Source organism: Mauremys mutica, chromosome 8 (assembly GCF_020497125.1).
Source record: "Mauremys mutica isolate MM-2020 ecotype Southern chromosome 8, ASM2049712v1, whole genome shotgun sequence".
Classification (NCBI taxonomy): Eukaryota; Metazoa; Chordata; order Testudines; family Geoemydidae; genus Mauremys; species Mauremys mutica.
Window position 1 is genome coordinate 42,596,152 of NC_059079.1, and position 15,587 is coordinate 42,611,738.

At 38.7% G+C, this 15,587-nt stretch overlaps 1 protein-coding gene across 3 annotated transcripts in view; it reads left to right on the forward strand.

Annotated features, from left to right (window-relative positions):
* Positions 1 to 15,587, forward strand: part of FAM102B (family with sequence similarity 102 member B) — a 48,338-nt gene that overhangs the window by 22,415 nt on the left and 10,336 nt on the right. For all 3 annotated transcript variants that reach the window (XM_045026324.1, XM_045026325.1, XM_045026326.1), the window contains 6 exons: positions 162 to 282; positions 3,770 to 3,799; positions 4,375 to 4,491; positions 6,042 to 6,088; positions 13,073 to 13,179; positions 14,232 to 14,327. In XM_045026324.1, coding sequence (XP_044882259.1) covers positions 162 to 282; positions 3,770 to 3,799; positions 4,375 to 4,491; positions 6,042 to 6,088; positions 13,073 to 13,179; positions 14,232 to 14,327 — 518 coding nt within the window. The remainder of the gene's footprint in view (positions 1 to 161; positions 283 to 3,769; positions 3,800 to 4,374; positions 4,492 to 6,041; positions 6,089 to 13,072; positions 13,180 to 14,231; positions 14,328 to 15,587) is intronic.

Below are 15,587 nucleotides of genomic sequence, written 5' to 3' on the forward strand. Positions count from 1 at the left end.
CAACTTTTTGATAAGTGATTCATGTTTGTGCCACTTCAACTCAATGTTTACTCAGATTTGTCCAGTGGTCTTTTGTGTTTTTTGACTGCATATGTCATTTTTTAGATGTTTGTTTATAATGGCTGTCTGTCTCCTTTTTTCCCACCTCCTCTTTTTTGCAGAGAGGTCGTGCAGGCAAACTCTGTTCACTGGAAGAAGAAGTTCTTATTTATGTGTAAAATGAGTGCCAGTGCCACTACAGGCATTCTGGATCCTTGCATCTGCAGAGTATCTGTACGGAAGGTAAAAACAGCATTTTTCCTCTTTTAGACCATAACTTTTTTTCCACAGTAGCTCTGATCATTTGCTACTGTCCTCTCTATTTTTATAGAGCTAGCAGACATTATAAAATGAATTGTAGCTGTAGCCACGTAAAATATTCATTATTAGTCAACATAATTTTGTCATCTGATCATCTGCTTACTTAACTCTAATTCACATACAGTAACTCTTCACTTACCCCTGGTCTACACTGGGGGGGGAATCGAGCTAAGATACGTTGACTTCAGCTACGCTATTCTCGTAGCTGAAGTTGTGTATCTTAGTTCGACTTACCTCGCATCCTCACGGCGCAGGGTTGATTGCTGCGGCTCCCCCATCGACTTTGCTTCCACCTTTCGCTAAGCTGGAATTCAGCAGTTGACGGGAAAGCAATCGGGGATCGATTTATCATGTCTACACTACACGTGATAAATCGATCCCTGATAGATCAGTCGCTACCTGCTGATCCGGTGAGTAGTGTAGACGTAGCTGAAAGTCGTCCCGGTTAACATTATTATGTTGCTGATCAATTAGAGAACATACTCATTTAAAGTTGTGCAAGGCTCCCTTATAACGTTGTTTGGCAGCCGCCTGCTTTGTCCACTGCTTGCAGGAAGAGCAGCCCGTTGCAGCTAGCTGGTGGGGGCTTGGAACCAGGGTGAACCAGCAGCCCTTCTATCAGCTCCCCTAAGTTCCCTATGTGGCAGCCACCCAGCGGGCTATCAATTGCCGGCAGTTCAGTTGTCCCTCCCCCACTACCATGTGCTGCTCCTGCCCTCTGCCTTGGATCCTCCTGCTTGCTGTGCGGGGGACGGGGGAGAGGGAGGCTAATGTCAGGGTGTCCTCCCTGCTCCTGCACCCTGCTTACCCCATCCCCCATAGAGCAGGGGGACACACACAACAGGCCTCAGGATGGAGAGAGCTTCCTGGCTGAAGCTGCCATCTCAGCTTGCTGATCAGCTTAAAAAGGCAGTGTACTTAGAGTGGGGTCAGCGTATTTAAAGGAGTAATGTGCATTTCTCTCTCACACACACACACGATGTGTGTCTGTGTCTGCCATGTTGTCTTCCCTCCCTCCATTAGTGCTGCCTTGTAGAGTGTGAGGCTGCATTAACGAGTTAACCCTTGAGGGCTCAGCCAATTGCTAGTTCATCATTTAGCGGTAAGGCATTCCCCTGGGAAATATCCCACCCTCTGACTTAACCACCTCAGCCAAGCTTCTCAATCATCATCGCTGTGTGCCAGTATTAAATTGTTTGTTTAAAACTTATACTGTGTGTGTGTATTTTATATAAATAAATAAAATACACACACACACACACACGATAGTCTTTTGTCTGGTGGAAAAAAATTTCCCTGGAACCTAACACCCCCCCCATTTACATTAATTCTTATGGGGAAATTGGATTTGCTTAATATCGTTTCGCTTAAAGTTACATTTTCCAGGAACATAAGTACAATGTTAAGCAAGGAGTTACTGTATTGTAATTTGAGGAAGCTGTAACCATGAACTTAATTTATGCTAGCTAAATGGCATAACAGCCAGGTATGTTTAATTTTCAAATTAGTTCTGAACTAAGAACCGCCTCCCATGTGCAACATCCTGAGCACTCTCTTTTTAAGTGGTTTTGCTGGTTCACAACTTGAGCAGCATAAGTATGTTGCTACTTTCATTATGATTTTTTCAAGTATGGTGTTAATATATGAAGCACAAAGCATTTGTATGATTTCAAAAGGAACATTCATAGTGTTTTATATATGCACTGGTATTTTCAGATAGCTATCAAACAGGATCACTTTTTCATAATTTATGTTGTAACATAACCAAGGTAGGTCAGTGCAGATGCAGTTTCAGCATAGTTACAGAAGGATAAAACTCCCTCACGTTCTAAAACTTACTTTCAATTATATTAAGGTACTAAATGTAGCAGAAATTTTTAAGAGCCTGCAGACTGAACGTGTTCAGTTGTTCCTTTGTCAGTTGTAATAAGGTGACTGCATCTCTCTACTCTCCCACAAACAGGTCTTCTCTATTGCTGTGGGAATTCAGAGTCTTTTGAAAAGATTAGAATGAGGAAACAGTAATGCCTCATTTTTCAACAAAAACTCAAGGACGAGTAGCAAAAATATATTTAAACTGCTTATTCTTTCATCCCGTAACAACTGGCTTCATTTTCTTCCTGGGAAAAGCCCAATTCTTCCTGGTCAGTGACTGATGCAGTGCATAGAAGTCCAGAGCAAGAAGCAGCAAGCTTGGAGTATGTCTACACTGGAGCTGGGAAATTGCCTCCCAGCTGGGGTAGACAGACTTGTGTTAGCAGGGCTCAAGGGGTACTGTGCTAAAAATAGCTGTGTGGATGTTTTGGCTCCAGTTAAGACACAGTCTAGCTTCCTGAGCTCAAGCCCAGTGGCTCAGGTGGGTGATTAGCTTGAGTCTCTGCCAGAATCACAGCTTCCACACAGCCATTTTTAGCATGCTAGCTCAAGTCCCACTACCACAAGTCTGTCTACCTGAGCTGGGAAACTCATTCACAGCTGTTGTGTAGACATACCGTTAGAGGCCCTGAACTTGTTCCATGTACTGGCTTGATTTTCCTGATCTCCTGAGGTGCATCTCCTGCACGCCTTACCCCTAGCAGCAGAAACAAACTGGTGCTGTAGCATTGAATAGCTGTCTGTGTCTCTTGAAGTGACTTTGTGAAGGCAGCCAGGATTTTTTGCGTGTTTTCTAATGCATGCATTAGGAAATAAATTGGAGGACTTTTGCATTTTTATTTAATTACCAGCTGGTTCCTCAACATTCAGGGGTAGGTGTTTGAAATTTTGTTTTTTGCAAAAATGCTTATTTCACAAACCAGGGTATGTAGTTGGTGGGCCCCACAGTGATGGGGGTTATGCACACTCCTTCACCACTTGGATGGGGAAAAGTTAGGCTTCTGCAGTGTGGAAGCAGGGAAAGAATTAATAAGGATTTGAAGGGGATCTTAATGCATGTCAGTTAGTTAGCAAGAGTTAGCCCAGCTGTAACCCTAATGACGTGAGACTTCTAGAAGCAAGGATAGTGTGAGGCAGAGGGAAAGAACTGTGTACAAAGTTATTTCCCTCTGCCTCGCACTATCCTTGCTTCTAGAAGTCTCACGTCATTAGGGTTACAGCTGGGCTAACTCTTGCTAACTAACTGACATGCACTAAGATCCCCTTCAAATCCTTATTAATTCTTCCACAGCAGTTTACTTCTCCCCTCCCCTCCTGGTGATCTCTTGGCTTCCTGATGGAGTTCCTGGGTAGGCCCGAGGAGAAGCTCACAGCGTCTCTTCCTGTTACAATTAGCAATATAATAGACTAATACTATGGCAATATTGTGTTCAGAGATATCTCTTAAAATGTGTGTACATGTTGGGTTCCTTCAAAGGCAATATTTTAAATTTTTTTGACTTGTTTAGTTACTAGTGTATGTTTCTTTTTGCAGGAGTTAAAAGGTGGAAAGGCATACGCAAAGGTAAATAGACATGATCTGTTCTATACACTGACACTTCCTTCTTGCTCTCTTATGCTCTTTATATATTTTAGCTTAATAATAGGCCAGAATACCTATCATTCTGATACCCAACATGATCTTCCAGGTCATCTATTAAGTAGAAGTACTGATATTTGAGAGGTAGCTTGGACATACTTAAATCTCCCCCCACCTCTCTTGGAGTTCGCTTTTCTTTGCCTCTCAAGAATGATGGAAGTCTTTACTTCTATATTTTTTGTGTGTATGGGATTTTCAATATTTAGAAAGCCTTCCTAGGGTTTTTTTAGGTGTAAGTTGAAACTAAGAGTACAGCTGAGCAGCATTTGGCATTTAATCAGTATCAATTCTAACAATATTTACAAGGTTTTGTAGAGCTTTTTTTTTTTTCCTTTTCTAATGTAACTTCCTTTTTTTTTTTTTAGTCCATCCCTTCTGCATGAAGCAGTTATTCTAATTCAAGTGTGATTAAAGGCTAATAACGAATACTAATTATTGTGCATACAGTAAGTGGCCCTGGATTATACTATAATATCTAACACTTCATTCTCTCTTAATAGCTGGGCTTTGCAGACCTAAACCTTGCAGAGTTTGCTGGATCGGGAAATACCACTCGTCGCTGTTTACTGGAAGGTTATGATACCAAAAATACCAGACAGGATAATTCCATTCTCAAAGTAATTCATGGTTTTTTTTCATCATAATATCTGAGGTAAAAGTGTATTTCTATTAACTGCATAAGGGAAAAACAGGAACTAATATGTTGTGGAACTGAAAACCACAAACATGACAGTCAAGCATTTAACAAGGTTTAAAATATATTTGCTGTTGCTGAACATCCTCTCTGTCAGTACTCTCTCTTACCAGAGGAAGACTGGACATGTAAGTAATACAATGCAATAATCTCAGCCTTATTTTTGAGAACCAAGTGACATTCATACAAGCAACAAATTGGTGGATTATTTTTGCCAGTTTTGGAACTCTGATTAGTGAGCTATACAGGAGAACCATTTTTAAGTATTAAATTAATTTTAGTTTCCTATTGGACTTGGGCAGTGCAAAGTAAATTCAATATAAGACAGAGTCTAGTGTAGACATAGTTTATATAAATACTGTAATAGTTATATGTTCGTGTAACTATGCAGTTAGTTCTTTTCAGGGTAGTTTTCTTTAGTTGGCTTGCCTAATTCTGTAAAGCCAGCTTTAACATTCAGTCATGGATTGTGATGGGAGATGGAAATCCCCTTCCACTCACTCTCTAACCAGTGCCAAAGAATTTGTGGAAATATTTGAAATCTTGAACCCCTGAGAGTGATCTAGAACCACCATCCTTTTCTGTTCTAATCCATTTGGATCAGTAGAATTTGAGACAGATTTGTGTAATTTGATTATATTGTGATTTTGGGGCACTGGGATTGATCAGTCACACAGGTAACTATACAGCTTAGGTCTTCAGTTTCTATTTGTTTGAGGCAGTCCTAGGCTTCTCCAGAACATGTTTGTTTGTTCCAGAAAACATTAATGAAAACGATGCTGGTGGTGTCAACTTTTTGGTCAGATGAGTCCTGACTTGCTGTGTTTATGGATGTTTGATGACATTTGCCTTTATGGTTGCCTTCACCTGTGACTTTCCCAATGATGGTAGCACAGTCAGTTTTTGTCTCTTGACAATTTAATAAGCAACTCTTAATAAATGATGATTTGGTGGAGTAATGTGCCTGCTGCTGGTGTATGTGCAAATGGAATTCCTTGTACATCCACATTGTTGATCTAAGGGGATGGACGAGATCTCCTACAGTCCTTCTCTTTCTTAAACCCCCTACTGTTGATACTTATTTTTATAGAATCCTAAGGTAGAAATGAGATAATGTAACTGATGTCAAACACTAGTTTGTAGCTTTTTGCTTTGTTTTAAAAGACTGCCATGTAAGATTTATAGCGGTTTAACTCTCTTCTGTACCAATATTATCTTGGACGCAATTAGTTTTCTTTACACACACACACACACACACACACACACACACACACACACACACACACATATATATATATATATATATATATATATATATATATATATATATATATATTTATTTTCAATTTAAATCCAGATTTGGTACTGAGTATTACTTATTGACACACCATATAACATCACAGATCAATTCCTTTGCTGACTTATGGTGTTTTCTTTGTTTTGCTTATGTGTGGTGTTTTTCCTGATTTGTAGGTATTGATCAGCATGCAGCTAATGTCCGGAGACCCATGTTTTAAAACGTAAGTTTATGAACACTATGGGGTCTGGAATTTCAGTTGTAATTTAGTGGCTCAACTCATGTTTAAAGTTGTATGTGCCCAAATCTTTATTTTCAAAGTGACAATATTAAAGAAACATGAAAAATGTACATGGTAGCTGAATACTGACTAACAGACTATAAATACTGGTAGTTGAGTGGCAGTTTTTTCATTGCCTTGAAATACTTTATATTCTCTACTTGAATATTGTATCAAATTTTAAACGTAGATATAATGCTATAGAAATTCAGAAAAACACTTGGGGCAAATACTGTTCCCTGCACAAAGCCTACGTAAACTTGGTTGGTGGAGAGGAACTCTATTGATGCCTACGTTTAGAAAAGCTACTACAACATCTTTCAGTAGCTAAACCTTATAGGTTTATAAATGATTTCTTTAAAATTCAAAAGTCTGTGTGATCTGATTTGGTATAAAAAAGATTTGTTACCAAGGACATTGTGTAAGATATCAAAAAATGTCATGCTTTCTTTGGGAAGGGAGATGGTAGTAGGAAAATACACTGCTTGGTAACAAGGATTCTGTGTCCTCATTGTGTTTGATTTGTAGCTAAGGGAATACAATAGCTCTACTTCATTGTGTGTTTACTTCTGCAGCTAACCACATAGCAGAAAACCATGTGCTGCACCTTAGGGAAAAATGTAGTTGTGAGTAAGATAAATTTTGCCATCTTTCCTTTTTATTCTGAGTCATACAAGCTTGGCGGGTGGCCTAACTGTAACAGTGCAATTGGGAAAATTCCTATTTTCAGCAAAGCCACAGTTTGCTAAACACAATTTGGATAACCTGGTCAGTAGGAATGGAGATACTATTCAGCATTACCACCATATATCATATTTGCAGGACTCTGAAGGTTAGTTTTTTATTTTTAAAATGTGCTTTTTTTGAGACCACTTCCATTAACATTAAATGGGAAAGCTTTTAAATATTAGATGCATCATTGTAAGACATACCACTATTATCAGAACAGTACAAAACCTAATGCTACTTTTCTGGCTTGTAGAAGATGTACAAAGCCCTTTCAATCTCTTTAAAAATGACAAGCTATCTTCAATTCTAGTTCCAAATGGATTTTTGAAATTTGTGGGAAGATTTTTCTAGTTGCACTTAAAAGCTATTAATAAGGCTACGTTTTAGTCACAGGTATTTTTAGTAAAAGTCATGGACAGATCACAGGCAATAAACAAAGAGTCATGGCCCCATGACCTATCCATGACTTTTACTAAAAATACCTGAGACTAAATCTTACCTGCTGGAAATGGGGCGCTCCTGAAGACTGCTGCTTGGGGCGGGTCAGCGTGGGGCAATGCTTCTGCTGGGGGGGTGACTTGGGGGGCCCCCTGCCGCTGCTGGGGGGGTGACCGGGGGCACCCTGCTGCAGGTCCTGAAAAGAGGGGGTGGCCCGAGCCCCCCCGCCGCTGGTCCGGGCGGGGCGTGTCCTGGGGCAGCACCGGGGACGAGCTGCCTGGGGCTGCCAGAGCAGTGTCCGGTGCGGCTGGCCCTGGGCTTCCCCAGCTGCTACGGTGGTTCTGGGCTCACCCACGCCAGTGCTGCAAAATTCAGTACTTACAGAAAGTCATGGAAGCTGTGACTTCCGTGACCTCCATGAATGATTCACAGCCTTAGCTATTAAACACTTATTCAACCGGATCTGTCCGGCTTATGTTTAAGCCATTCAAGTAATTTGAATTTTAATTGTACTAAGGTTTTTATTCAATCCAGGCTGCTGTTCAAATGAAATTACATCTTGTAAATGCAAGGTTCTAGATATGACTTTTAGTTTAAATGTAGCAAGGTTTTGGGAAGTTAATGTTTGATTACATGTACATCTATCAGAATATTTTGTTGTCAAAAAGTTGAAGTAACTGCAAATCAAAAGGAGTTACATGTTTAAAATCATGACCCTTGAGACAGTTTAGCAATGTACAAAATAAAGAGCTGCTATTTAGGGATAGGCAGGAGAAACGCTAATCGTTCCAAGTTCATATTAAGTATCTCTCCTTCCCTCCCCTAATGGTCTGCTGCTTTCTTTTAACACTCAGTGCAAAATTATACACTTGCCTTCATTTTAAAAAAATGACAGTATTTTGAACTGGTAAGACTTTTGGATGTCAGGTACACGTTTGTAACTTCAAAATAGGTGAACTAGATATTAGGATGATTTATAAATCTTCTCCTCTCTGAACTGAAGTCTTAGATTGCCAGTTTTAGGTTCAACCACTGTTTACATGCCAAGCTATAAATCCAGGATAATGGACACTTTATAATTAATGGGGGAAGAGAGAGACAGATAGTCTTAACTAAACTAGTTAAGGATGGGGTGTTGTTCTGTTACATAAGTTTCTATTAACAGTATATTGTTCTGAGCACCAACTCAAAATATTGTATAGAATTCTTTAGTTTATAGTGTTGGCTACTATTCTTTTAGTCCTTGCAAACAATATCCAATGGGACAAGACAGAAGAACCTTCGGTTACACTCAAAATTTAAAAACTAGTCTAGAATAAAGAGGAGAATAATAGTAATCTGAAAAAATTGCTGTCTTCCTTCTTCTGGCAGTATGTCTCAGATGTCTTCTCCTTGAAGATTTCTAATTTTATTTTCCTACTTTCTGAGCCTTAATCTGGATCAAAGTTCAGTCCCCTTGTGAATAAAGTAGGGTTGTCGATTAACTGCAGTTAACTCACATGATTAACTCAAAAATTAACTGTGATTTTAAAAAATTAATCGCACTGTTAAACAATAGAATACCAATTGAAATTTATGAAATATTTTGGATGTTTTTCTACATTTTCAAGTATATTGATTTCTATTACAACACAGAATAAAGAGTACAATGCTCTTATTATTTTTATTACAAATATTTGCACTGTAAAAAATAAAAAAATTGTATTTTTAAATTCACCTCATACAAGTACGGTAGTGCAATCTCTTTATCGTGAAAGTGTAACTTACAAATGTAGATTTTTTTTGTTGCATACCTGCACTCAAAAACAAAACAATGTAAAACTTTAGCACCTACAAGTCCACTCAGTCCTACTTCTTGTTTGTGTACATTTACAGGAGATACTACTGACTGCTTCTTATTTACAATGTCACCTGAAATTGAGAACAGGCATTCCCGGCGTTGCAAGGTATTTACGGTGCCAGATATGCTAAACATTCATATGCCCCTTCATGCTTCGGCCACCATTCCAGAGGACACGTTTCCATGCTGATGGTAATCGCTTTAAAAACAAGTGTTAATTAAATTTGTGACTGAACTCCTTGGAAGAGAATTGTATGTCTCCTGTTTTGTTTCACCCACAATCTGCCATATATTTCATGTTATAGCAATCTCGGATGATGACCCAGCACACGTTCATTTTAAGAACACGTTCACAGCAGACTTGACAAAACACAAAGAAGGTACCAATGTGAGCTTTCTTAGGATAGATACAGCACTCAATCCAAGGTTTAAGAATCTGAAGTGCCTTCCAAAATCTGAGAGGGATGAGGTGTGGAGCATGCTTTCAGATGTCTTAAAAGAGCAACACTCCGATGCAGAAACTACAGAACCTGAACCACCAAAAAAAGAAAATCAACCGTATGCTGGTGGCATCTGACACAGATGATGAAAATGAACATGCGTTGGTTCACTCTGCTTTGGATTGTTATCGAGCAGAACCCATTATCGGCATGGATGCATGTCTTCTGGAATGGTGGTTGAAGCATGAAGGGGCATATGAATCTTTAGTGTATTTGGCACGTAAATATCTTGCGACACCAGCTACAACAGTGCCATGCAAACACCTGTTCTCACTTTCAGGTGACATTGTAAACAAGACATGGACAGCATTATCTCCTGCAAATAGTAACCAAACTTGTTTGTCTAAGCGATTGGCTGAAGTAGGACTGAGTGGACTTTGTTTTATTTTTGAATACAGTTATTTTTTGTACATAATTCTACATTTGTAAGTTCAACTTTCATGATAAAGAGATTGCACTACATACTTGTAAGAGGTGAATTGAAAAATACTATTTCATTTGTTTTTTACAGTGCAAATATTTGTAATAAAAAATAAATATAAAGTGAGCACTGTACACTTTTTATTCTGTGGTGTAATTGAAATCAATATATTTGAAAATGTAGAAAATGTCCAAAAATATTTAAATAAATGATATTCTATTGTTTAATGGTGCGATTAATCTCACACAATTTTTTTAGTTGCTTGACAGCTCTAGTTTTATTGTGTAGAATATAAAATGAACTAATAAAAATTAAATATACTGGGAGATATTCTGGACTGGATTCTAAAAGATGCAGCATAGTATTCTTAGCCTAATGTGACGTGTGGAGCTGATGTGGCTTTAAGGGTACCATTTGCACCCTCCAGATTCTGGGTTGCTCCAAGATTCAAAGCGGACTCTGGTGTAATGTAGACAGCAGTAAGGGGCTGTTTAAGTTATGGCAACCAGAATCTTTGCAGGGTTACATGCTGTGACCATATCCCCTACACTAAGGCTTTTGAGGGTGTCCTCAGAGTTTGGCCCGCCTGCAATCTTCCTTGGTTCCTACAGTGCGGGAGTTCTCCCTGGTCAGATCCAAGGCTATTAGAGCCCTTGTACACTGCTCTGGCCCCTTTTTTAATCTGGTATAAATGGCCCTGAGTGGAAGGATGAGCATTTCACCCACTACATAGTGGACAGGAGCTGAAAATGTATTATCTTAGTTTGTTTAGCAGGGCAGAGTTTGTTTTTCCTCTGTGTTTATTGCACACTCCTATATTTACTTACTGCCACATGTCTACATATGTCATTTGCACTGATTGCATTAACCTGATATTACTCATAGCAGTGATTCCCAAAGGGCTAATGAATTCTAGCCTGTTTGCTAATAAAGTAATGTATTCCTTTTCTCTGTACACTAGTACATATAAAGTTGAAATCAACATTTAAATTGATTTTTCTGTTTTGGCATAAAAAGTGTATCTGAGATTTATGGATAACGTTGTCTCCAGAAAAAAATTAATCAGGCTCTCTAAAGCCCTGTTAAAGGACTACTATGAAATCTATTTCTGTTGTATAATTGATATTAGGGGCTTGCAATAAAAGCAAAAAGAATCTCTTGGTTATGTGTTAAATTTTGTATTTTACTTCACGATGGCTTGACAGAATTATTCAGTCTTGATCTCTTCCAAACTGATGATATAATTCTTTCCTGGAATACTAAACTTTCAAATCAAACCCAGCAAATATTGTAGCTGATCCAGATGTGGGGTTTTGTTTTTAGTTTTGTTTTGATTAGCTGGCTCTTTTCTTAGAAAATGGAAACTTTTTCAAATTTTCTAATCAAATGAAAATTAGCTACAGCTACTGCCTGTCTTAACTGGCTCTGGATGTGGAACTGGAATCATTTCAGAGAATGCTATCATGGAGGTCCTGGACTTTAATCTTTTACCTAGCAGCCTAAATTTGGCCTCCACAATCTCTCTCTCCTACCTTTTGTCATTTTTACCTACGTGTACCACCACCACTGGCTTCTCCCTAGCACTGCATGTAAGCTTATCTAGATGCCTTGAGAGGTCTGCAACCTTCACACCCATCAGGCAGCTCACCACGTAGTTCCCCTGTCATCACAAACCCAACTATCTAGACTGCTAATAATCAAATCCCCCATTACTATTACCTATCTCTTCCTAATAACTCGGGGCCCCTCGCCAGAGGGGTATCCTCAGTGTGAGAGGATAGTATGACATCTGGAAAGAGGTTCCCAACTATGGGATAGTTTCCTTCTGCTCCTGCTTCATGTTCTCCTTCCTTGAGACATTCCTCTTCCTCAGCAGCACAGAGGCTCTCAGACTCCATGATTTTGTGGTAGATACCCTTCTGTAGCGAAACCAGTTTGTGTTCAATAAACTGTATCTCCTTGAGTATAGTTAAAATTGGTATGTTGGTTGAATATTTGGTATGGGATAGCTCAGTTATTAAACTTTTATATTTTGAACTGTTTCTGGTTGTATGTATCTTTATGCCCATTACTTGTGGGGGAGAGGGTGTGTGTAACCAGACCTATTGCTTAGGTATGCATTTGACCTTTTTAAAAAAAAATCATAGGGAAGGATTAAGATTTAATAGGAAATATGCCTTCTATACATTATCATTGTCCATAGACCCCATGTATGTGGGTGAGGCCATTGAGGCAGTTGTTAAATTATTATTGCTGTTGCAGGCCATGAAAAGCATTTCTAGCTGGAAATAAACCAAACAACTCAACTCTGCTATAGTTTGACTAGCCAGCTATCATGTAATCATAAGCTTAGTGCTTTGGTATTAAATGTCACTCATTCCACATTGGCTCTCTTTAAGTAAAACAAATTAATAATGTCTTATAATAAAATATATGTATATTTTAAGTCAGAATTGGAGTCAATTGTCTAGCTTTATTTCCCTGCAAACAAATTTACATTCTAGTAATGTAAATGTTATGGAAAGGGGACACTGGACACTTGGTTATTCTTACTCAACCTGTGTGTTTTTCCAAGGATAGAAACATTTTTATACACTCAAAATGCCTATCCTGGGCTCGGAGTACTTTAATTAAAAACTAAATCCAAACCAAACACCTCCCCTTCTAATTAAAAAAATAATAACCAACAATCAGTCAACAAGATGTATCTGTATCTTTCCGTGGGGCCTCCAGTCGTTTCAGTCCTCCCCAGAAGGCTGAGCAAATGGATGAACTTCGCAAGGAACCCTGAATTTGAACAGTTTTGGACAAAGGGAACTGGGGGACTGTGTTCCTAAATTTATTGATACTACAGTCTCATTAAATCCCAGTGAAGTCCAATGTGAATTGAACCTATAACCCCCCTGCCCACCCCTACCACCACCCAGATCACGATGATGCTTCCAAAAAGACAGAAGCACAGGTAAAGCAAACCCTGATCTCTGTGCATTTGCTTACAGGCCTCCTTCCACAGGAATGTCCATCACAATTGCTGGAGAAGCGGAATCTTTACATGAAGACAGGAAAGGTGGAGAGAACTTGAAAGTGGTACATCTGGGTGTACCAGGTATGAAATAATGCTATTGGTTTTACTGTTGTTTGACACCTAAGTAGCAGCAAACACATTCATGAAATATTTTGAATGTTAAACAGACATGGATGTTTTATCCCAAATCTCCTTTTTACTCTGTTTGTTGAGCAATACTGCTCTTGGTACCACTATGTAAATGCAGAGTAAATCCTTTTGATGTGCTGGATTTACACTGGTATAATGGAACAGTATTTCTATTAGAAGTGGGAAAGAAAGGGAAATCGGATCAATTGCCTGTGTCCCTTTTTAAAATTCAAAATATTTTGTGATCGTATTTTCTGCTACTTAAGCAAATCTCAATGGCATTACTCTGGATTTATACCCGTGTACTTAAAGCAGAATCTGGCCCTTAATATTTAATTTACGAAAGATCGTGCTTTCATGGGTATATTGGCCCTTAATATTTGCTAACTCTTTTGTGATTTGGTGCGTTATGGATAGATATTGAATAAGGTTTTTAATGGTACAAGTTTAAGAATCACTTCGCATTTGTCATACTGACAGCAGACAAACTATAGAAATCAGTTCACTTACTATTAAAATGCTGCAACTCTAGGGTGAGTCTCAATATATTTTACTAGTGCACATCAATATTAAACCGAGATTAGGACAGGAAATGGTATTCTGTCAACTGAAACTACAGAGAATTTTATAAAAGTATCTGCTTGAAAAGTGGCCAGCACATCTGCGTTAACACTGCTTTTCTGGGGAAAGTGCCATGGGCTCTTAACTCAAGGCCCAGCTGCCTGTGGTCATTAATGTACTTCAACCAAAAGCTGTCCAATTGTGTACCCTCTGATACTCTCTCCTTTGAATCAGTAATTATTTATAGTCCAGGTGAGTGTCATGTACTTGAATGCTGACAACATTTCTTGCAGCATCTGGGTTTTCCTTACTAGTTTCTTATCTACCTAGTATCAAGTCCCATTCTGCTTATCTTGTGAGGTCTGACATCTGTCTGATAATGGCTGTAGGCCAAAACCTGAGTGCTGGATTCAACAATATCTTCTGATTGCCGTTTATTGTAGATCTCTCAGCAAAGAGTGCGTCAGTCCCAGATGAACTTGGTGCATGTGGACATTCCAGAACATCAAGCTATGCAAGCCAGCAATCAAAATTGTCAGGTAGAAGTTGATGTTGAATTCCCTTGAGTTAGTTTTATTAGCTTTGGTATTTTAGAAGCTTCACAAAGCATTTTGATGTAAATAGGCTGCTTGGTGTGTAAAAAGAAACATTCTACCTAGTTAGGGCTTTTGAATTGTGAACCCTTTTAAAACCAAACTACCAACAGTTGTGGAACTACCTGGTATTGTGTGGGTTTGTTTTTTAATTATGAAAAACCCCACCTACTGGTTTTGGGGGGACTGACTTTTTTGGGAAAGGGAGTTTTTTTTTTTTAAACTTTGCCACTTGGAAATGTTTACATGGACATAGTGTAAATGAAAGCTTTTATTAAGGAATAACTGACGTTAGAACCTGTTTCTAATTTGTCACTAAAAGCTTCAGGCATTCTAAAAAGTAAAAAGGGAAATGATGATGAAAACACCAAGGTTGTTATGCCTATTAAGAAATGAGAATTAAAAGCCTAGGAGACAATGGGTGGAGTTACTGGTGATTGGAGACAGGGTCATGGCTAATGCATGCAATCAGTTGAAGAGGGGACTAGGTAGTTATAAAATCAAGCCCTAGACTCTAGCAATATCTGGAAGGTTGGAAGAGCATCTAATAACATGGTTGTGCAGAAAGCTGGCTAGCTCACCTTATTTCTCATTCTTCAAAGTGTTGAATTCACTAAGTGGTAAATTCTCCTTCTAACTGTAGTAGACATTAAGCTGCTGATCATACCACACATGAAAGACTAGTGATCACTGCTCTACAGCCAAAATGCTTCTGAAATAAATGTAGTCAAACTTTACTAATTCTGGGTCACTGAGAACGAAAATGATGCTTAAAATTGTTGATTGGCTCTAGTTTTCAAAGAAATGCTATTGGGTCAGTATATACAACCCTTGACTTGGGAATAGCAGAGGATAAGTGAGTTATAAAGGGAAGGGATCTCAATTTAAACCAGAAATGACTAAAATACATCTTTGACTGGATCTATGAATAAATCTATGACTGGGTTTGGACAGTACTTGCTTTTTAGGCAAAACAATGAATGATGCAATCTGAAGCTGGTATTGCGTCATACATGATATGAATTGCATCATGTTATTCCTAGAAGTCATGGATGATGCAATCATAACGAATCTTACATCACTCTGCTGAACAAGTTGCCCTATATCAGCTCTAGAAATCATACAGTGTCGTGCTCTCTTATTTGTCAGTGTTTGATTTTGCAAAGGGACACATTTCTGTTTAGCCAAAGTGAGCAGAGATGCCTC